This window comes from Phasianus colchicus, chromosome 3, assembly GCF_987193195.1.
Source record: "Phasianus colchicus chromosome 3, bPhaCol1.hap1.1, whole genome shotgun sequence".
NCBI lineage: Eukaryota > Metazoa > Chordata > Aves > Galliformes > Phasianidae > Phasianus > Phasianus colchicus.
Genome location: NC_143438.1, coordinates 90697620 through 90721665, shown reverse-complemented (window position 1 = coordinate 90721665; position 24046 = coordinate 90697620). Strand labels below are relative to the sequence as shown.

At 38.0% G+C, this 24046-nt stretch overlaps 1 protein-coding gene across 7 annotated transcripts in view; it reads left to right on the top strand.

Annotated features, from left to right (window-relative positions):
• Positions 1–24046, top strand: part of TRAPPC9 (trafficking protein particle complex subunit 9) — a 472387-nt gene that overhangs the window by 29927 nt on the left and 418414 nt on the right. For all 7 annotated transcript variants that reach the window (XM_090138036.1, XM_090138035.1, XM_031591261.2 and 4 more), the window contains 3 exons: positions 306–449; positions 19382–19508; positions 23227–23372. In XM_090138036.1, coding sequence (XP_089994162.1) covers positions 306–449; positions 19382–19508; positions 23227–23372 — 417 coding nt within the window. The remainder of the gene's footprint in view (positions 1–305; positions 450–19381; positions 19509–23226; positions 23373–24046) is intronic.

The following is a 24046-nucleotide window of genomic DNA, read 5'->3' as shown; positions in this document are numbered from 1 at the left end:
TTGTGCACTGTGTTTTTTTCTTTATGGGAAGTGTTAACTTCCTTTTCTGAATTCCAGTGATAAATATAGACAGTAGACAAGAATATAAAACAAAAACTGCTTTACATTTAAAAACAGAAGGAAATCCAAAGACCTTGATTTTCCTATTGTTTTGAGTTCAAGCTTTGGGTTTTGTAATTATTGGTTCCATTGGGTGATTTTTATGTATCATTAAGTTAGTGCTTAATATATACAGGAAACCAAATAAAATTATTTATTTTATGACTTCTGCCTTAAGAATAAATAAATGTCTGCTTACTTTGTAGGAACTCATAGAGGATGGGCTGCAGTGCAGATGCGTTTGCTTCATGAACTAGTATATGCTTCAAGAAGAATGGGCAATCCTGCCCTATCCGTCAGGCATCTGTCTTTCCTTCTCCAGACCATGCTGGATTTTCTTTCTGATCAAGGTATGATTTTAAACAAGTTATCTGTGCTTTATTCTGTACTGTTTTTGAAGTGTATTTCATTTAAGAAGTAATGGAGAGGACAAAAATTAGAGGATTGTGTGCATTGTGTAGCTTTTTGCTTCCAATCAATCAAGTATCCAATGTTAATACTTTAAAATATTGCAGTATTCAGACCTTAATATGTAGCATCTAAATAAAACTTTCTTAAATGTTTTCTGTCTGCAAATTGACTGCTTCAATGCTTGATTTCCTCTGTAAATATTAGGTGCATGATTGGAGAGCTTAATTTGTGTTGTGGATTAAAAAAATAAAAAGCATCATTAGAAAACGCTAGCAGCAGTGAAGAGGTTGAGAGTAATTGGGAAAGAAAAGAAGAGTCTGCTGTAGTCCTGCTGTGGGTTTTCTGATGAAACTTTGATGAAGTGGATGAGCAGCTGTAAGAGGCTCTAGAACACAGGTGATCTTCTCTTTATCAGTCAAAGGAAAATACTTTGAAAATACTACTTGGACCTGGTGGATCAATGCATTGTTGCAGGACTGGGGTCATAGCCAGGGATGTTGGGCTTCTTAGAGAAACCTGTCTGCTGGGAACTGATTGGATCCATCTTTAAGAGAAGGGGAGGAACACTTTCACCAGAGAAAGCTTGAAAGTTGCCATGGGAGGGGAACCTTAGTTCACCCAACTCTTAAGAAGAGCAGGAAAGAAGATCCAGAGAATTTTAAGACTGTCAGTCTGACCTTAGTTCCCGATAAGTTTATAGAGCAGATGTCACATTTGGGAAAATCAAGTGATCACATGCAGACAGCATGAGTTTACGAAAGGCAGATCCTACCTAACTTGATCTCCATTACAAGGTTACCCACTCAGCAGATGGGGGAAGGGCTGTGGGTATTATTTACCTCAAGTTGGTAAAGTATTTGACACAGTTTTCCACAGAACACTCCTGGAAAAACTGGTCTGCTCATGGCTTGGACAGGTGTATGGTTTGCTGGGTAAAAAAAACTGCCTGGCTGGCATTGCTCAAGAAATCCTGGTGAGCAGAAATTAATTTGGTGGCTGCTCACTAGTGGTGTCCTGGGGGTGCTGTTTGACAGCTGGCTGAGCATGAGCCAGCAGTGTGCCCAGGTGGCCAAGAATGCGAAGGACATCCTGGCCTGCATCAGGAATAGTGTGGCAGCAGGACTAGGGAAAGGATTGTCCACTTGTACATGGCACTGATGAGACCACACCTTGAGTGCTGTTCGGTTTTTGGTCCCTTACTACAAGAAAAATTCTGAGTAGCTTGAGCATATGCACAGCAGTGATGCTGCTGAAGTGACTGGACAGCAAGACTTGTAAGGAAAGACTGAGGGAATTCGGTTTGTTCAGTTTGGAGGAGGCTGAAGGGAGACCTTGTGGCTCTCTACAACTACCTGCGGAGTTTCTAAAGGAGAAGGTGATGGTCTCTTTCCTCAGGCGACAAGTGATCTAAAGCTGAAGGTCTGAAGTTGTGTCAGGGGAGGTTTAGGCTGGACGGTAGGAAGAATTTCTTCATGGAGAGTGTGGTCATGCATTTGACAGGGACTGTTCAGGGGAATAGTGCTTTCCCCATGTCTGGAGACACTGAAGAGGTGTGGACGTGGTGTCTGTAGACAGGCTGTAGTGATGGGACTTGGTATCATTAGGTGGATGGTTGGACTTAGTCTTCAAGGAAGGTCTCTTCCAATCTAGATGATTCTGTTGGAAAGCATGTTGGAAAGATGTTTCTGATGGAAATTGAATTCAGCATGTTTTTCTCTCTTTATTGCTTTTAATAATGGGCAAATGTCACTCCTTGGTGACTTCTGCAGCAAACATTTTGCTGGGAGCCTACTAATAAATTCCCTTGTCTGTTTAGTGGATCAAATCAGTAATGGAGGAAGAAGAACTGATAAACTGAAATAAATTATCTGTCTGTAAATGTTAGTTGCTGTTAAAAGGTCCTTTGATTTTTCTGGGCTCATAGGGGAAGTTTCACTGTTTTTTTTTTTTCTTGAGGATGGAAAATTCCGTTGAAGACAAGGCTTTGAGCTGTTCCATATATGTCCATCTATAATATTGCTAATCCCAAATCTTTAAAAAGTCCTAAGAACATTTTTTTTATATTTGCCACTGAGTTTTGAATCTCCTCAGTGTTGGCTGGATGTCGGGCTTCCTCTCTTTAAAATGATGTGTTTTTTTCTTAAATAAAACACGCTTCCTATTTTAAAGCTTGTGATACATGTTAAGTACTACACTTAAATTTCAGGTAGTTACCAGCTCATCTTTAAAAATAAAACTAATGGTAGTGAAAACTCCAAACTGAAAGGAAGTTGCCAGCTAAATATTTGGCACTGGGACATAATCCAGCTCTTTTCTGTGTTGGGATTTGCTTCATATGGGCAGAAAAGGAATATTCCCTTACTCTAGTTTGTTAATCTGATTCTATTCATTTGTTAGTTCAGCTGAAATTGAGAAAGTCGGACTTCAGGAGATAGAAAAACTTGATTTCATCTTTACTACAGGGAGAATTTAAAGGATGAGGATGAAATTTAGTGGTTACAAAGAAAGATCTAATAATTACAAGCTCTTGCTTCTATTCACAGAACACAAATACATTGTCAAAACTAGTTTGTGTTTAAAACACGATTTTCTTGTATTTGAATTAATTGAATGACACTGATAATTATTTTAAAAACAGAACTTTTGTATATAATCACTGGGATTAGAATTTCCAACCATGGAGTCTGGCAAATCTGAATAAAAGTATCATCAAGTAAATGGGAGATGTCAGTCATTATTTTAACAACATGGAATTTGAGAGTCTGATTTAAAACTAAGTTATTTCAGTACGTAAATCTGTAAAATGCAGTCTTCTGGTTTGCAAAAAGAGGTATCAAATTCTGCATTAAAGCTCCGTGATCTCAAGCCATTATGTTTTAACAAGCCCTTAAGAATCACTCTTTCTTTAAATAAGAATTAAAATAGGCAATTGCAAAATTGCTCAGAATTCATTCTCTCTATTTGTTATAATACTTTTTGAAGTATAATACTATATGGTTCACATTGATTTTAATTTGGATAAGGTCAGATGCTTGAAAAACAGTGGGGTTTTTTGTTTTTTTTTTAATTGATAGTGTCAATAGTACTTAAGGGTTGTAATTCTATTGCCAACAAATGATTCTGAGGTGACCTATCTAATGATGGCTTGCCTAAACACATGGTTACTTTGAAACAGCTGTTATTGGTGTGTGACCTACCATACAGAATCCAGTGACAGAAAACGTGTCTCTCATGCAGGTTTGGATTTTTTCAGATCTTCAGTGGTTTTTCAACCCCATTATACCTGCTTCTTTGCTAACTTTTTTGGTGGCAAGGCTGTAAGTGCACAGAAGTGATCTTTTCTCACTGTTCATGGTGTAGGATGAAGTGCTTCATTCCTTCCTTGGTAAATTTCACTTCTTTAAACATCATCAAAATTACTCATTTGGGAAATAATGTACACCTTTTGGTACTTCTTGTTATACCTCTACCATTAAAATCTTCCGATTCTCTAATTGTTTGTGTGTTTTTCAGACTTCTAATGAGATGACAGGCTTCACATTTGAGATCTCTGCTGATTTATCTGTTGTGTACTTCCTTTATTGAGTGCAGTAGTTTACTTATTCTGCCTTTTGAACGTGACCTGAGCCCTCTTCGTACCCTTTAGTGTTCTTCAAGCCAACTGCATTGTCAGCACAGATATTACTGCAGTATTAGTATGGCCTTCTGTGTCTCAATGTTTCTATTCTTCTGCTCTTATCCTTCTCTGAATTAGGATGATTACTTTTTTTAGTAACAGAAGCACATTGGCTAACTACTTAAAGAATGGCAGCATGGCCTCTCACATATGTATGTTGACTTCTCAACACCAGAAGCAGAACAGTGGGCATCAGAGTCTTTCTGTGATAACCTTTGTTCTTAGTCTTCTCAGATGCAACAGTGACCAAAAATAAAAAGGCTGAGTTCCACAGCTACCACTACAGAATGTCTTTTGGTCTGGAAGATAAAGTACACTGGTTGGTTCGGTTTTGTTGATCTAGTTAGCAAAACTTTCTTTGCTCCCTGGTGTAAGATGTAGAACAATTCTGGTTTATTTCTCTCTCTACACATAGCATGATAAAACTTGTTTTAGCCCTATCAAACTACAAAAGATATCATTGCAAATACCATTTAGATACAGACATGTCCTCTGCAGAGCTGTTATTCTAGCCACTATCATGGATTCACGTGGAAGTATAGGAAATCTTTAGTGAATATCTTAAGGCACTTCTCTTCAACCCAAGGACAGGTAAGTCCTGCATGTGATGAAGTGCTGAGGGGATCACTTTGCCCTGACAGGATATTTTCTCTTCAGAAGCAAACCTTATTAACGGAGTTCATCAGTATCCATTAAGAGGAGTTTGTGTGTGTGGATTTTCAGTTACAGTGTGTATGATTTCCACCTTCACAGAAGCACTGCAGAAGAAATAGCATGGATTGGTGTTTTATTTCTTGATCGGGGACTTTTTTATGGCTTATGTCAGACAGTGCCATGAGTGCCCATAGTCTGTAGAGTAATAGAAACGTAGTTCTATCTAAGAAAAAAAGGCCTTGTTCCTTCGAGAGGTCCTGTATTGATTTTTCAAAAATATCACTAGTTGTCTAGATTTCATAGATGTGATTCTGAGTCCCATGGTGCCAGGATTCTTTCCCTGTTGCAGTACTGGCTGTTATTTGGCAATTCAGAAGCACATGACGTGTTAATCTATGACATGCAAACCTTCAGGGTTTGTAAGTTTGGCTGTTTTCTCCTGAAAATAATTTCTCACTGTCCAGAAAATGCTTATTCTCACACTGTGTGAAGATAATCTTCCGTGATAAGAATTTCTGCCAAAACTTAAGCTGAATGCTCTTTCAGTTCCTCTTATCCTTGAGTTGTGATGGACTTATTAGTGTTGGCTGGGCACCATTCGACTTTGATGGGCACCAACACTTGATGCTTTGACAGCTTTGGGTTGTTGTAATTGGAAGAGCATGGACTGCATGATATCATCTACCTGGACTTAAGCAAAACATTTCACACTGTCTTGTATGATATCCTTGTTGCCAGGTTGGAGAAAAATGGATTTGATGGGTGGACCACTCTCTGGATAAGGAATTGGCTGAATGGTTGCAGTCAGTGGCTTGATGTCCAAGTGGAGACCGGTGATGAGTGGTGTTCCTCAGTGATTGGTGTTTGGACTGGTGTTATTTAACATCTTTGCAGGTGACGTGGACAGTGGGATTGAGTGCACTCATCAAGGTTGCAGACAACACCAAGCTCAGTGGTGCAGTTGACACACATAGAGTAGACACACTAGATGCCATCCAGAGGGACAGGCTTGAGAGTTGGGCCCACGTCAATCTCATGGAGATGGAGTTCTCTTCCTTCCTCTCCACTTTTTCTCCTGTTCTTTATATATAGGACACAAGCAGCAAGATAAGTGTTAGAAATAAAAACTTAGGTAAACAAATAAGAATGCTTGGTTTTAACATACACAACTCTTTCAAGTTTAATTCTACTATCAGAGAAGAGCAAATTCCACAGAAGTAAAGAAGCTAAATGGAAGAAATTTTACAGTGGCATATTTGCTGGTAGCACAGAGACCACTTCAGGAAGTCATAGATTCTCAGTAAGGGCATTCTCCTACTTCTCCATTTAAGTAATTCCAAAAATGATGAAAAATGTGTGGCTGGTTAAACAAAATAAACAACACAATTGGGGAAAATGGGATTTACTCTTCAAAAGTGGGAGTTATGTTCGAACATATACAAAGAAGAACATCAACCCTGGCAAGTTATATGGGCAAAAGGGGAGCCTTAAGTACAGGAACGATTTTGAAGAGTAATTTGCTGTTGTTCTGCTGAAACATAATAATTTTTTTTTTTTAATTTGCAATTAATGGATTTTTAAAATTATGCTTATTCTCTATTTAAAACTGCAAATGGCAAATGAATCTCTGCGTTTTTTTAAGACTTTTATGTGGGATGGAAGTTCTGACTAAATGAGGTGGCTGTCTTCAGTGTAGGTAACTGCATCCTGGTCATCCAAATGATCCAAGCGATCCCAGTGGCTTTTGTGACAAGATGCATCATTCCCTTTACACACAGTTAGCTAGCTCAGCACTGACTGCCTGTCTGCCTCTGACCCATCACTGAGGCTTCTGTTGAAGGAATGGCAACAGAATTTCAGTCTTTGAACCCATCTGGAATTCAGTAAGTTATAAGAAACTGTAATAATAATAGTAGGCACATCTAATAGGATGAAGGTGGAACATCTTTGAAGTGTGACTTCTTTCTTTACAAGGAATGGTGGAACATTTACATGACTATGATTCAGCTAATGTGGTGTTCCTGAATGCCAACAAGAACCCCTTTTTGGGCATAGATTATTTAGTGGTTGTAAGAGAGTGGAAAGAAACAAGTGATTGAGGTTATGGTGTGGAGGAAAGAATGGAATCAAGTGGTGTAGGCTTCTGCTTTTTGACACAGTTGTAAGCTATTAGGAAACTGGCAGAAATGGTATCAGCGGTTTTCTGCTGAGCCAGAGTTATTTAGAAGAGTTTCTAGGGTAGTTTTGATTGGGATATTGTGTTTCTTGAGAGTGGAAAATAAGAGGTACTGTATTGAAAACCTCTGCTTATGCTGTAAGTAGTTTCAAGAAATCAATTCCCTGAAGTGTGTGTAATGGAGGCACCAACTGTTGTGCTCTGCAGCTTCTCTCTTTTTGTGCTGCAGCAGTTGTTCATATAGATGTGGCCTGTCAGTAATTTACAATGTTTTATAGTTGTAAAGATTGTTGTTCCTTAATACTATATTTAATTTAGGACAGCATTTCCCCTAGGATCCTTTACAGTACATACATTAATTTTTAGAAGGATAAAAGTTATTGATTTCAAGGGCTGAAAAGAATGAAACTTTAATCAGACTGAACAGAAATTATGGTGGAAATTAAATTGATGCATGCTTCTGAGTTGAGGTGAGGTTTACTTAACTGACATTACTGAACTGGTTTTAATGTGCTGCATTGTATTTTGGTTGACAAAGTGCCTGCAAGATGTATTTGTGTAACCAGTAAATCTTTTAAATGTTTGGTCTTAGAAAGTTAAAATTAACTGATTTCAGGATGGAGACTGAAATGTGCAGTATAATTTCAGAGGGAATATTAACAGCAGCATGGTAGATTCTTAGCCATTAGATGGAAATATTTTTACAGTTTCAGTGTAGTTCCATATCTTATCTGTGTAAATGTGTGACTATTTAAGTTTTCCTGTACAGAGTAAGCATAAAAGTGAATCAGGTGAATGATATCTAGAATTTGTTGTAAGATACGTCGTTTATGTTTGAATTTGCTGTTTTTGGCCTAGTTCTGTTTTGTTCAGTTCTGTGCTGTAAACCTTCAGCGCTGTTCTGTGCTCCTGATGCTGGGAGCTTATCTGGAACGCTGCATATTTTAAAATCTTTTTTTTTAATTCAATACAGAATAGAAACAGGAGGCTAAAATTCTCAGGGCTTATTTTACTCATTTAAAAGCTCACTCTGCAATTGATGTTTTCTAAAGGAGCTGGCTTATTAAATAACTAAAATCTAGAACAGCTTTTTCAAAAAGATGTAATTTATTTTCATGAAATTTATGTCTTTTGGGCTATTCTGAAACTTAAGATTGCTGAGAGGAAAAGCGAAATGCCAATAGAACATAATCGGTTTCAAATAATAATCTGCATATCCTTCTGTGATTGAATACGCTGGTTCAGATGGTAATTCAGTGAATTTATCAATTACAAAGTGGAATAAATTCATGAGATCGAGTAAACTAATAACAAAGTCACCAAGAGGAATAAAATTCTTTTCCGTAGCACAAAATATGAAGACTGACACTTGAAGTCAGTGTTATATGAAGGACTGTTATAAGGTAAATAAGATTAACAGTGATTCAAATTGTGTAGTGTTACAAAAAACAAACAAAAATCTTCTACAGTTTACCTCACTTTAGTCTTCAGTTCAGAGCAGTGTGTTAGACTTGTTGATAAGGCACAGAGAAATTCCCTAGGCTTTATCTTATCAAAAGTCTTAAGAGAAACAGGAAATCGGTCATTAAAACTTGCAAGCTTGTTTAAAGTCATTAATAAATATAATGAAGTTTTCAAACTGTACCACAGAATTCACATCTTAATGGCAGTTTACTTGGCCTGGCCTGATGGCTGCACTTGTGTCTCACCTGTCTCAAAGCGGGAAGTGAATCCTAACCCAGGAGCTGGCAGGTCTCATTGAGAGGGCTTTAAACCAAGTCTGAAGGGACAAAGGCTTAAAACGTGGCTTGCTAGAGATGAGCCTGAGGGAACCTCCTGTGGAAGAAAGGTTTGGCAACCTGTGGAGAATACAGAGAAGCTGTTAAGACATGCAGGGAGAAAATTAGAAATGCAAAAGCTCAGCTTGAACTCAACTTGGCCACTGTACTAAAAGAGAACAAAAAACTTTTTAATAAATATTTTAACAGTAAGAAGAGAGCTAAGGAGAATCTTCATCCTTTAGTGGATGCAGTGGAGAATGTGACCACTGAGGATAAGGAAAAGGCTGAGGTTCTGAAAGCCTTCTTTACATTTGTCTTTAAAAGTCAGACTAGTTATCCTCAGGGTAGTCTACCTCCTGATCTGGAAGTCTGAGGTGGGGTGCAGAATAAACCTGCCATGATTCAGTTGGAGACAGTTTGAGAATTAATACTTCACCTGGACTGTCACAAGTCCATGGGGCTGGATGGGATCCATGTGCAGATGCTGAGGGAGCTAGAAGAGGTGATTGCCAAGGTGTTTTCCACCGTCTGTCAGTGCTCCTGGTTAACCAGAGAGGTCCCAAAGGATTGGAGTCTTACTAGCGTGACCTCCATCTACAAGGAAGGTCATAAGGAGGATTCAGGAAACTACAGGCTTATGACTTGCCTGGTGGATGAGGGAAAGGCTGTTGATGTAGTCTACCTAGACTTTAGCAAAGCATTTGATAATGTCTCCCACAGTATTCTCATTGAGAAGCTGGTAGCCTGTGACTTGGAAGGATACAATCTTTGCTGGGTAAAGAACTGGTTGGATGGCTGGGCCTAGAGAGTGATGGTGAATGGAGTTAAATCCAGCTGGGGACTGGTGAGGAGTAGTGTTTCCCAGGGTCAGTATTGAGACCTGTCCTATTTAATATATTTACTGATGATCTGGAAGAGGGGATTGGTGCACCCTCAGAAAGTTTGCAGATGACACCAAGTTGAGACAAAATGTTGATGTGCCTGTTGGTCCTTCAGAGGGATCATGGCTGGGCTGGATCAAGGGGCCGAAGCTGTGGGGTTGAGTTCAACAGGACCGAGTGCCACGTTCTGCACTTTGGCCACAACAACCCTAGGCAGCACTACAGGCTTGGGGCAGAGTGGCTGGAAGACTGTGTAGAGGAAAAGAACCTAGGGGTGTTGGTCAGTGTTTGGTAGAACATGAGCCAGCAGTATGCCCAGGTGGCCAAGAATACCAATGGCATTCTGGATTGTATGAGAAATAGTGTTAGCTGGAGCAGGAAGGTCATCATCCCACCATACTCAGCTCTGGTGAGGCTACATCTCAAGTATTATGTTCAGTTTTGGGCCTCTCAGTACAAGGAAGACATTGAGGCCCTGGAGCATGTTGAGAGAAGGGTAACAAAGCTATGAGAGGTCTGGAGCACAAGTCTTATGAGGAGCAGCTGAGGGAACTGGGATTGTTCAATCTGGAGGATTCCGAGGGAAGACCTTATTGCTTCCTACAGTTCTCTGAAAGGAGGTTGTGGCAAGGAGGGGGTTGGTCTCTTCTCCCAGGTAACTAGCAAAACAATGAGAGAGAATGGCCTCAAGATGCACCCGGAGAGGTTCAAGTTTGATATTAGGAAAAACTTCTCTGAAAGAGTGGTCAGGTGCTGAAATGGGCTGCCCAGGGAGGTGGTTAAGTCACCATCCCTGGAGGTGTTCAAGAAACTTGTAGATCTGGTACTAAGGAGCACTGTTTAGTGGGTACCACTGACAGCAGGTAGATGGTTGGACTCAATGGTCTTAGAGGTCTTTTCCAACCTTAATGATTCTGCAATTCTTTAAACAAACTGTCCCTTTCTCAGGAAAGGGGAGTCTCTTTATATCACTAATGGAGGTGTTGAAACTTTGAATTGTGTTGACTCCATCTTTGCAGGACAGTATAGTGGGGAAAAAAGGATCTACAGAAATTGGTGTGTTCTTACCTTCTGTCTGTTTCTTCTACCCAAAACACAAATTGAGGAATAAGAGTGTATAAGAATTATGCCGTTGTATCTGTTAACATTTAGAAAACCTGCTTTGTTCAGAAGCAGCTTGGTAGCAATTGTCCTTAATTTTTATATTGTTATGCAAGTTATCTTTGCTTATTTTGTTACACTTCCTGTTAAGGTGGATCTTTTGGTATTTCTTAACATAGAATATAATCAGTATTTCTCAGTGGATGACACACTGGTTTTGTGCGTGCAAAATATATTTTGATATGTTGTTCAAACTACAGACATCTGAAGTTACCTCAGTGACAGCAGAGAACTAAATACTGAAATTTTAATGTCATTTTTGTGAACTCTGACTTCAGTTGTGTCAATTTTTCATGAGATTTTATCTAAAAACATTTCTATGCTAGGTGTGAATTTCAAACTCTCTGTGGCAGAATATTATACATTTTATATAATTGTTAGGGATCCTGTAATAAAAGACCATCGTACGTTTAGTCTTTCTCTCTCCATTCTTTTTTCCTCTGTGGTGCTGTTCAAAAGCAGGCAACGTTATTCTTACGCAGACAACACTTCTATATTTTGTCTGTACTGAATATAAGTTTTCCTCTTTTCCTCCACTCCTCCAAAGTTAGGAGTAAAGGCAATCATTTCTCCTTCAAAGGTGCACTCTTACACAGCACATAACCGAATCCCTTTGCACTCATTATTGTACAGATGGAGCAACTTTGCTGCTGGCTGTGATAATCTATTCATGAAAGTGAGTCTTAGACACCAAGATCTCTGACTGGCGTAGATTAATTTTATTTTCCTGTTGTATTTGCTCTTTTTCATGTCAAACTGTGAAGTTTACTAGTTTCTACTATATTTAGAGATTTATTTTGCTTGATTTCTCAAAGAAATAGGATTCGTATTATATGCTGTCTACCAGTGCCTTTCTGTTTTTTTTCTTTAAGAATATCCATTCAGTGTGTAGACGAAACATGGTGTGGACAACAGATCAGAGATGTCAAGTGTGTTCCAGTTTCATGACTCTTGTTTATAAACAGAAAAGCTAAATGCTAACAGTGCCTCAAGAGACAAAGGCAAAAAGACCATTAGATCTACTTATGTTTGGCATGTTGACATCCAGTTGGCCAGTCAGCTTGCATGTGATTCCTGTATATCTCATGTCCTATTGAATAGAGGTAGGAGACTGAAACATAGCTGTTCAGGGCAGTGTGAAACCAGAGGTGTGTGCTGAAGTGCATCGCAGTAGAGAATACTGGAATGAAAGCGTAGGATTCATTGGGTTGCTTTGAAAGCAGTTTTCACTTCACTTGGAACATTACCTTTCTTGGGATAGCAGAGTTTTTTACTGAATATGCAGCTAAGCCATTACTGTCCACCTGCCTCTATCCACAACTAGAATTTGAGGGAGTGCTTGAAAGATCACGAAGACCTTTGCATATAACCTAGTGATTAACTTCAAGGTAAAAACAGTTTGTAGTGGTTACAGTCTGAGTATTCACTTTCTTCTCCAGCTTTTGTGAGACTCTTGAGGTATTTTGTGCACTTTCAGAAGTCCTTTTTTTCTTTGAAGGATCAGCAGTGCCTTGGCAGCAGGGTGGTGCAGGATATTTCCCCAGCAGCAGACATGACTTTGTCTTCTCTAGTTGGAAGATGGCTCATCAAGCAATTTTCAATTTTGTGAAGGAAAGAATCTATCTTTATGGGTGCAGAAATTACCATTTCTCTTTCATTTTCTACTGTCAGACTGTCTGTCTTCTGCCTTGTTACTAGCAATTTGTCAGGGAAATGTCTGACACTTCGTTCCTAAGAGAACTGGGTAGGCCAGCTGGCTGCCACTTTGTGAGGCTGACTGCTGCATGAGGTCTCCTCTGACTTCTCCTTCCTGAAATGACATGTGCTGTTTTCAGTGGGAAAGGAAAAACTCAGCCAGCACAAAGAATCCTGGGTATGAGTTTTTTTGTTAAACCTTCCATTTGGAGTTTACCACCAGGGGATATTTTGGAGTCAGAAGGCTTTAAGCTATTTGTTTCCCTACTTTCTTTTGTAATATTTTAGTGAGTTGCATAAGTAACCAGAAAATCATTTGTCTTCCAGTTGGCAGATCATACATAAACTGTTCTCTTTCTTTGTTCTGCCTTGCTTTAGGTTATTTTGCAGGGGACAGATTAATTTCATCAATACAAGATCAGCCGAGGACCCAACATTATATTTTTAATATTTGATTCAATTTTAGAGGGTAATGACTGTGACTAAGTACAGATGTTCTACATTTCTTCAAGTGTAACAGCATTAAGGCATACAATTAAAACAATTATATTCTACAATTTTTCTGTTATCTGCCAAGGCATGAAATGCTGTTTGTATGATATGGATAAATTGTGATTATCAAAGTGCTTAAAAATGTTCATATATAACTGACCTCCTTTCCTGCCTTGTTGAGATTTTTTTCGTGAAATACTGTGAAATGTTGCTTCACATTATTGTGAAACAAGCAGAAAGACTTCACATTCAGTGGCTTTCAGTCACAAATGGTATCTAACTGTACAACTGAAGCTTCCAGTTTTTTGTGTTCTCATATTAGAAAAAGACTCAGCAGGTTTGGGACAAAGCCAATGTTATTTTTGTTGACATTAAATAATTAAATAAAAAATTACCAAGAATGTTGGTGGACTTGCAAAATCTTTAGTTATCAGAAGCAATAAGAAAATGGTAGTGGAAATAATTCTGCAGGAGACAGGGCGATTGCAGTGTGAGGTTATATTAAGCAAGCTAAAAGTATGTGCTCAGTAGTGACGGTGGCATTCACAGACTCAAAGAATGGCTTGGACTAGAAGGGACTTAAAGGATCATCAGGTTCCAGCCTTCCTGCCACATGCAGGTTTGCCAGCTGCTAGACTAAGTACTAGGTCAGGTGGCCCACGGCCCCCTCTAACCTGGCCTTAAACATCTCCAGGGGCAGGACATCCACAACCTCTCTGGGCAACCTGTTCCAGCATCTCGCCATTCTCTCAGTGAAAAACTTTCCCTGACATCTAATCTAAATCTTCTCTCCCACTTGTCCTGTCACTATCTCCTTGTGTAAAAAGTTGATTTCCCTCCTATTTAGATTCTCTGTTTAAATATTAAGAGGTAATAATGAGATCTATCTGGAGTATTCTCTACTTCGAGTTAAACAAGCCTGACTCCTCCAGCCTTTGCTCATAGAAGAGATGCTCCAGCTCTTGTATAATTTTTGTGGCCTTCCTCCGGACCTTTTCCAAAAGCTCCACATCTTTCCTTTGCCCCAGACCTGGATGCAATACTCCAGGTGGGTCTCATGAGGTTAGAGTGGAAATACAGTCACCTTCATTGCCCTGCTGGCCACCTCTCTTCTGATGCAGCCCAGAATACTGTTGGTTTTCCAGGCTGCAAGCACACACTGATGTCTCAGTTCTTCATATACCATTATCCCATCATCTTTGTCACTGGTGAAGATCTTAAAGAGTACCAACCTTAAGGCAGACCTCTGTGGGACACCACTTGCCACCAGCCTCCACTGGATATAGAGCCATTGACTACAATCCTCCTGCTACGACCTTCCACCCAACCTTCTGAAAAGTCTACCCTTCAAATCCATTTCTCTCCAATTCAATGATAAGGATATAGTGGGTACCATGTCAGAGGCCTTGCAGAAGTCCAGGTAGATGACATCAGTTTCCTTCCCTTTGTTCTCAGATGCTGTCATTCCACCACAGAAGGCCACTAGATTGGTCAGGCACAACTTTCCCTAGGTGGAGCTGTGCTGTGCAGCTTTATTTTGGTGCAGCTATTTTATGATACTGATCATAAATGAATCTGGAGAGAAACTGGAGAAAAGAAGCCATGAGAAATGAAAAAAGTCCAGATGAAAGAAAGAAAAGTATTCAGAGGATAATTCACGGGTCAATGGACCAAGTGTCATCTGCTTTCCTGCTGGCATACACAAGGATGAGAACATTATATGACAAAAAACTCCAAAGACTAACCGTTTTCCATCCTTTCCTTCCAAAGAGAAAGGTAACTACCAATGATACCTGTCTCTGTAAGCCACAGATAGTCATCTGAAATATGGATCAGGAGACAGTAGTTGAAAAAAAAGTCTTTTCAGAAAGTTGGTGTAGTTTCTGGTTGTGTCAAAATACAGTGACAGTGAGGCAGATGCTTGAAAAAAAAAATCAGAGCTGTTTCAAAAATAGTAGTCTGTGGTGGGTTATGACAACTACAAGGCTTTGATGCAAATTGGGTTTAAAGAGAAGTTTTTATCATTCCTTCAAACCTCTGAGGTCAGGTGGCAGAAGCATCAGTCAAGGGAGAAAGGCTCCAACATCTGCTTTCAGAAGTGGCTGTCAGGAAAGATTGTGTAGCTCTTGTTCTTTTACATCGTGGATGCTTCATGGTATGTCCTGTTGATGTAGATTGTTTTTGCATCTCAGCTGAGATGCAGTGCAAAGTGAAAAATAATAACACTGTTGGCTTGTCAACAGCTTGTTATAAACTGCACTTCATACAGTATCAGCGTAGGAAAATGTCTTGTTTTAGCCTTGCCTGTGCAGAAAGCGTGCTGAGTTTCTACTGTGAAATAAAAAATGTGACTCTGAAATCTATAAACAAATTCCTTTTGCAAGTGTTGCTTTGAATGCAACAATTGACTGTGTTTCACACTAGGAAATAAAAGCCAGTTCTTCAGAGTGGCAGACCTCTGGTCTCATGCAGAATTAAGTGCATACTATAGCGATGTCTGGTTGCTGTGATGCTTTCCATCCCAGTAGACTCTACAGATGTTATGTGCTCTTCCTCTTATAAAAATCATAGAATCATCATAGAATCACAGAATGGCCTGGGTTGATACGGACCACGATGATCATCCAGTTTCAACCCCCCTGCTATGTGCAGGGTCACCAATCACCAGACCAGGCTGCCCAGAGCCGCATCCAGCCTGGCCTTGAATGCCTGCAGGGATGGGGCATCCACAGCCTCCTTGGGCAACCTGTTCCAGTGTGTCACCACCCTCTGTGTGAAAAACTTCCTCCTAATATCCAATCTAAACCTCCCTTGTCTCAGTTTAAGACAAAAGGCAAATAAAATCCTGACTGTTAGAGACTGTTAGACTGTGTCCTGAAATTTTTATGCAAGTACTCTTTCTTGATCTGCTGCAAATCTTGGCTCTGCGATGCTGGTTGGAGTGTCTGGATATGCCTGAGATGTATTTTCTGGAATATTTCCTATACCTGATTCAAATGTGCTGAGTGGCTCAAGACACTGTAGAAGCAGTGCAGTTTATCTGTCGTGTGGTATTAGTTTCATAACAAAGGCAATTGCAGTCAATATTTATGCTCTTAGAAAGTGTGTATTCCTGACCTTAGAAGCCTACGAATGCCAGATTGATATGGGCAGCACAGGCTTCAGTGAAAGACATATTGTGTACCAGAAAATACCTGTAGCCATCAGTGTGCTACAGTGATAGATTAGCATTTCTTTGGAGGAATCATGCAAGATGCATCCTGAAGAATTGAGTTTATGAAAAAGAAAATACATGTATCTGGTGTTAGCAGTAGCATTTCAAATGCAACATTGCATTACCTGGTCTGACAGATCTGACAGACGTTAAAATAAAATAAAATAGTATAGGAAATAGAAAAACAAATGCCTTAAAAGTGTGAAAGGGGATGTTACTGCTTACTTCTCACCTGGCTTTCTGAGTCTGCATTAAAAATCCTTGGATGAAGTAATATCCTGGACCTTTAAATTACTTATTGTGTGCTAGAAATCAACTGTTTCACAGTAGCACCTGTTCTACAAACAGATAAACCTACCTGGACAAGGAGCAGTTTAACATGAAAGGAGAAAATAACATGCTTCTCCCATTCATATTTTCACAGATGGTGAAAATGGTCTGTTGTCCCATCAGCTTGTGTTGTTTCATTTTTGAAGGTGCTGTTTCTAGTTATGGCAATCTGTTGCTATTATAGGTCATGAGAAATAGCAGGCAGGCAAAACGAAGCGAGTTAAGTGTGTTTCTTACCAGCTGTATACTGCTAAGGAACTGTCCCCAGGTTTATATTGTGAAAGATGGTAATTTTGTAGTTTATGCAATTCATGTTGGGCAGAAACAGCTTTGTAGTCATGTTCTGCTCTGACTTAAATCACCACACTGTTTTTATTCCAGTGTTATAACTGGATCTGCATCCTAATACAGGAACAAATGAATGGCTTATATATGTTGCATTATTGTTAAACGTTTGTAAATTTGTCAGCTCACATGTTGAAATGAATAGTTAGGTCTTGCCACGTTATGTAGACACAGGAAAGTTCATGCTCTTTAAGTGCAGTCCTCTTTTATCTTTTAGAGGAAAAGAATAAGAGTGAGTGAATCCTTCCTATGATGTCAGTGGTGTATCAGGCTCCTCCTGGAAGAAGTTGCTCTGATTTTTGCTATAAACAAGGAGAGAAGTGTTAATAACTTGGGAGGAAAATTAGTTGCTGATGGCCAGGAGGCAGCAACAATTGTCTGAAATAACAGACTAGTAAAAATACTCCTTTTACAGCACTTCTGATGGTCATGTAGATCAACTTAAGCCAAAACTTTTACTAGCTGTGCTTTTATTCAACTGCGTTTTGAAAACCTTCAGAGACAGATTCTACAGGCCTTCTGGACAGCCCTTCTGGTGATTAGTTTCCTCCAGACTGTGCCTCAGAGCCCTGTCTGTGCTGACCTTTCTGTGCTGCTCCTTCTTCAGTTTTTCCACACTTGCCTTGAACTGGGAAGCACAAAACTAGACTTCATACATGGCCTGATCTGTGCTGATGAGAAGGATGTAATAGCTTCCTTTGGTTTCCTTGCTCATGTAGCCCAGTGCATTTTTATAAAGCAGAAAAAAAAAAAAAGAGGAGAAGGCAGAGTGACTCTGAGGAGATAGCTGCACTGACCTCTGATCTGAAAGTCCAGGGATTCATTGAATTATCCATTATCCAGACACTCATTCCTCCCTACTGATGCTCCATATTTTCCTTTGAAAAGATCATAGAGTGGAGAGGATATAGTAACCTAATTGAACCTTTTATTTAGTAAATAGTGGTAACATTCAAACTATGCTTAATTGCCTCTAAACATGCTTCTGCATCTTGGAATCTTCAGGAAGTCTTTCAGTTTGTTCACGAAGGCACACTGTGGTACTTGTAGTGTTACAGAGAAAATGATGCTCTGTTTGAAAGAAGCTTGCTGATAATTTCACGCTATCCATTTTCAATTTGTATTGAGCTCATCAGTTGAAATTTTAAACTTTAAAGCAGATTCTTACTAGATCAAATGTAGTTTCTGAATGAATCTGTTTTGGGTCATTCTATGAAGGCTGCTAGAGCTGGCAAACAGCTGATCACCTGGAAACGATTAAGAGACAATGTTTTAATAGAGCTAATTATAATAATTTGATAATAACACAGGAGAAAACAGCAGGTAGTTCTAGAGAAATCATGAAATTTTATTACTGAAGTTTAATATTTAAACAGTAATTATATCTAAGCCTTTGGCCAAACTCTTCTTATAAGTGTATATAATTTTTTTTTTTTCATAGTTTGTATGAAATTCATTGCTGGTTTTTCACATCAGTGTAAACAAACAGTATCTTTTTTAAAAAAGCTTTTCTAAGAAATTTTCTAAGAAAACAGCATTTGTTATCATTCCTCTGTTTTGTGTTCTGATTATCTTTGTGTATTTAGATCTTGGAAGCAATTTCTTGAAGCTATTTAGTTACTATTTAGTTATTTTTATTGATAACACGTATAGAAGAATGTTCATTGTACTTTAAACCCTTCTAGGTGTAAGAGTGTTCACATATCCTCCTACCTAAACACAAGCTTTGAGGTTTATTTCTGTTTGGTGAGACTCCAGTCTCATCAGAGAACAACAATTTGGTATTCAGGCCGTATATAACCCATTTCTTTCTGGAGACACAATTGTATGAATTGTTGGAACTGACAATTGGAGAAAATTCAGAGCCATGAAGTTGAAATTAATAATGTATGTTTGCTTGAATGTTCTTGTATGTTATGCAAAACCAAAGAAAAAAAATCATACTGGTTGTTAACATTTAGCAGCATAGCATAATTATTTTAAGAAGTAAGTAGTTTTATTGCAAGATAACTTCAAAATTCATTGGTTTCTTTTTTGGCATTGATGTGTTGTTTAGGACAAGGCTTGTTCACATAACACTGACGTTGTAAATAACCTTCATGTGCATGATGCAGTTTACTCTGGATATTTAGATTTGTGAGTTCAGTTTTAGGAATTGTTATCTTGCCAATGAAAGAAAAAGGTAATGAAAAATAGGTATACAGTGACAGTTTTAAAAATTATACAAAAAAGTACATAAAACTGTCTTGGTTAGTGAAGACCACTTAATTACTTTTGTTTTATGCACTTAAGGATTTTGGTGTGTAATGTTAAGTATCCTCATACTGTAGTTGGTATTCCATCAGAATGACCTTGTAAAAGTCCAGAAAGGCAAGTAAAGCTTCAGATCATAATTTCATCTTAAACTTTAGTTGCATATATGTTGCAAGTGTTTCTTACTCTTATTTTCAACTAACTTATTTCTAGAAAAAAAAGACGTAACACAGAGCTTGGAAAGCTACACAGCAAAATGCCCTGGCACAATGGAATTCATCACTCTTCCAGATGGTTTGAAGTTACCTCCTGTTCCATTCACCAAATTGCCTATTGTGAGGTAGGACTCTAAATGCAATCTTCAACTTTTCCACAGTACCTGTCAAATTTTGAAGGATACTGGAAGGATGTAGTCTTCTCAGTTTATGTAAGCTGTTCACAATAACATGAAAAAATGTCAAAATGTCAAATTGTTTTGAGAAGTTCTTGGGCAAAAATAGAGTCTTTGAGCAGAAAATACTTTTTGTGGTCTTTAGATTCAGAAAGAGGATTTTTTAAAATAAAACTGTCATTCAGGAGTTTCTGATACAATCTAAGAAACGTATTTTATAATTGCAGTTGAGATTTAAGTTAGATCATCAGGTCACTCCAATGACTAATACATTTTTTAGATTAAAGCTTAGTATGAAGTCTTTGAGAGAGACACGGAGATGGAATAACTGCAGTTTGGCATGAAATTAAAAGGCTAAAAGAAAATCTGTGTCAAGAATGGTGTTTGGTAATTGCCATTCAGAAAAAAAATATATTGGAAGTTATTGAAAAGAGTACTCACAGACGTTTCATTTCTCTATGGGATGTCATCAGACATAAATAAAATAAAATAAAATGTTCTGGTTTCAAAGGAAGATAATAAAATATATAACCAAAGAGCAAAAACAATATTTACTTTCAGATTGCCTTCAGTCTCTAAAATGACATAAATGTTTTATTCTACAAGCATTTTTTGATTCTGTGGTTACTTTTACTATTCTAACTTCTCTAATTTTTCACTAAGGCAAAGACCTTGTTTAACTATATGTAGTACATTAAATGCAATAGGTTTGTTCTCACTAGCAATTTGTTGTGCAAAACGTGCTCTCTTAAGGTACAGATTAGACTAAAGCATAGACCTGAAACTGAACATTTGTAACAGACAAACCTGCAGTGTCCTGAACCGTGTTTTGTCCCAGATTGGGACCAAGTGCACTGGTTAGCCACCTGGGTCACCCCACGTCTCCTGTGTATTCCTGGGGGAAAGATGCAGATCTTGGAGATCTTCCAGCATTGTGCTGCAGTGCCAATGCAGGATTTGGTTAGCAGTGACACCTGGGCTGGCTTTGCAGATACCTGCTTTGTGCTGCCTGATCAGTGGTGCGGCGCACACTTTCAGGTGGGCTGGGGCCCTGGGCATCCTGATCTAGTGCTTGATCTGGTGCTAATTTTTGAGATACAGATGTGTGAAAATGGTGCTTTGACCACTGTTGAATAACCTAAGTTTATGATTCAGTCCATTTTAGAGCCTTCCAGTGTATGTAAAACATACTTTTACTGATGATGCAGTTTTATTTACAGTTGGCATTTCACTGTCTGCTAGTTAATAATCCATTTCATGTGTCATACTAATTTTGGATACAGATGTCTTAATTAAAATACTGCTGAACATTGAACTACCTTAGTGAGGCCAGAATGCAGTAGCATTATTACATTTTTCTCCCGTGTACCCATGAAACAATTGAGGAGATTTGGCTTGGCAAAGTCTTTATAGTTAATTATTCATGGTATGGAGTATTTAAGGACTGTAGCTGCCCCTTAAGTGTTTACTGCTGATACTTAATATAATCTGTTTCACTTTTTTTTTTTAACTTGGTCTATTATTGATAATTAGTAAGTATTATCTTTATGTGTTTTCTAGCCTTTGGAACTTTTGATGTTTCAAATACTGTGGTGTAATCTGACAGGCTCTTTGAGCTTTTAATTGTTTGTCTGAAGCTCTAGAAATTGAAAGCACATGGGATTGGAAAGTATTTCAGTATGGTATACTATGAAAAGCCCTAGTATTTTATCAAATATAAGACTGAAGAATTAATTGTCTTTCTATTCTAATAGATGCAGCATTTACTAGAGTTAAGTAGAGTTTAAAAGTATTTTCATTTCCCTTCTAAGCAAGTTTGTTTTTAATCAGTACAGCTTTTTTCTTTCCCTAATAAAAGATTTTGTTCTTCCAAGTTAGGAATTACAGAACAACTGCAATACCATAATTGCCACTCTGCTGAACTCAGTAGGGCTGGGAGCAGGACTAGTAAATATATTTAATCAAGCTTTTCACACAAAGGAATTTTAAAAGATAATGTTTCCTAACAAGTAGATGAAGATCTTTCCTTCCACAGCTATGCATTAAGATTTAGAAAAAGGAAAAATAAGTGTATACAACGCTATTTATTTAATAGTGATGGATGAGCCAAAGCACTTGCTATTCAGGATATAGAATCCCTTTTATTAGCACTTCCTCAATTTTTTAGTGTTAATTTCCTCAAATACATATCACATGCTTAAATTTGCATTCTAATTTGTACTCAGATCCAATCAAAAGAGGTATTGTACTTTGTTCAGAGTATTTTGGAATCTGTCATAGTTTCCCTGTTTGCATTTGACTGTGATGCTGTCACAGTTATCAACAGATAATGAATGGATGTGATATATTTCTTGTTCCAAAACACTTTTCATATTCTCTTGTAACTTCTTATCAAATGTTCTGTATCACAGAGGTAACTTGTCTTTATAATATTCCTCTTACAGCATCATTATTTTTCAGTAATAGCACATTATCTTGAATGGTTTGGGCAATTTTTAAAACAAATGGCTTTCTTGTATGTATGCACTTTTTATTAGTGGGAATATTGGTTTATTTGGTTGATAAAACTGTTGTTCATTGTGCTGAGCTTCTAAATGTGGAGGACTTGATTTTCATGTTCTCTGTGATAGTTCATTATTTTGAAATTTAGTATAATTCTGTAACTGTGGTGAGTGACTCAATTTCTATCATGTAAACGTTGCAAAATTGTTTTATCATTTAAGGGAACACCTTCTTTTTGAGGTGAAGATGCTTGATTTTAAGTTAAGGAAGGCAGGTTTCTTTCTTACTTCTCCAGTGCTTGTCATGATATTTGATGAACAATATAAAAACATGAGAATTTAATCATGTGCTATAGCATCCACAGCCTCTTTGTAGCATTCCTAAAGAATTTCAGTGAAATAAGTTTTATAGATCAGTAATAGGGAAAGAGGTGAAGTCATTAGTTCATCTTTGATCAGGTTGGGGTTTTCTGGTATTCTTGCACTTGGCTCCTCAGTTGCCTTTTGAAGTCTCTGAGGGTTTTGATTGGGTTCTCATCATCATCATATCTAGGTGTGTACATAATCCATCTTGAAGTATAGAAATATATTTTTTAAAGTTTAGCACTGGCAAGGCTTTTGAGCATTTTAATTCATGGTTGTCCACGTCACTGTGGTGGGATGCATGTGGCAGTTAGCAAAAAATGAAGGTTTTTCTATTGATTTTTATTTTTCCCCCATCAGCAGTGGAAGACCAATGGTTTCCCTCCTTTGTATCACAGGAATTTTGGTGCAACAGCAAGATGGTTTAATGAATCTGTCCTTTCCTGCCATTTTGTAATTGCTTTATGATCTTTAAACAAGACCTCTCCAATTCCTGTAACATTTCCTTCCTTGCAGAAGTAATTTTATGTACTTAAACTTTTTTTTTCACTTTGAAGAAGTTATTTATTTGTGTTACATTGTCCAGTGAAATTTTGTCTGGCTTTGGCTTGGCTTTGTTAAATATTTGATTGCTTTCTGGAATTTCAGTGTTCCTATAATTCAGTTCTCACTTATCTTGGAAACTAACAGCTGGATTTCAAATCCCTTGCCAGTTTTGCGTTTGATGCTTTCTCTAGAAGATGTTTTTACTTTTGTATTTTTTTTTAACATGACCTTCTATAAAAGTTATTTTTACTTAACAGATCTGTGAAGCTCTTGAACCTTCCCACCAGTCTCCGACCTCACAAAATTAAAAGTCTGCTTGGTCAGAATGTGTCAACCAAAAGCCCCTTCATATATTCTCCAATTATTGCTCATAGTCGTGGGGAAGAGCGAACTAAGAAAATAGGTAAGAATATTTTCCAGTATTTCACATTATTTTGTTAAATTCAAAATTCTATCTTGATCAGGGATAGCAAGCCTCAATTTCTTTTGAATTAATCAGTTTTTTAGCCTGAAATTCCAAAGAGTAAAAGTTTGTTCTCCCCAGTGACTTTTGAACCTATGGGACAGTTCAGCCAGGTGAGAAGTGGGAAGAAAGTCACATAGCTGATCAGATTCATTTTCAGAGGAGTGGGTGCTCCTCAGTACCCAAACTCTGCATCACCTGGAAGTTTGGATGGACGTGGTAGCAAAGTGTGATTCTGCTGCAGTACTAATGTGATTTCAACAGATGGCTAATAAAGGGTAAGGAATTAAAAAGATGTAGATCTGATGGTATCTCTTAGAATATTTCTTTGGAAAATATTTCTTTACATCTTATAATATGTCTTTGTTTCTTTTTTGATGATCATAATTTGATCATCAGATAATTTTGATCATCATAATTTGATGATGTTTGTTATATTTTTTACATTTAAATAAAATCTTATTGCCAGTCTTAACATATAATTGTTTTATGCAGTATTCTTGTTACTTGAGGGATTCAGAGGGGAACCTCCATTTTTTGGTGGCAGTGTGAATTGGTACCACAGGAGTTTTAAATTATACAGTTTCTCCTTTTAGTTAGTTAGTTTGTTTAGT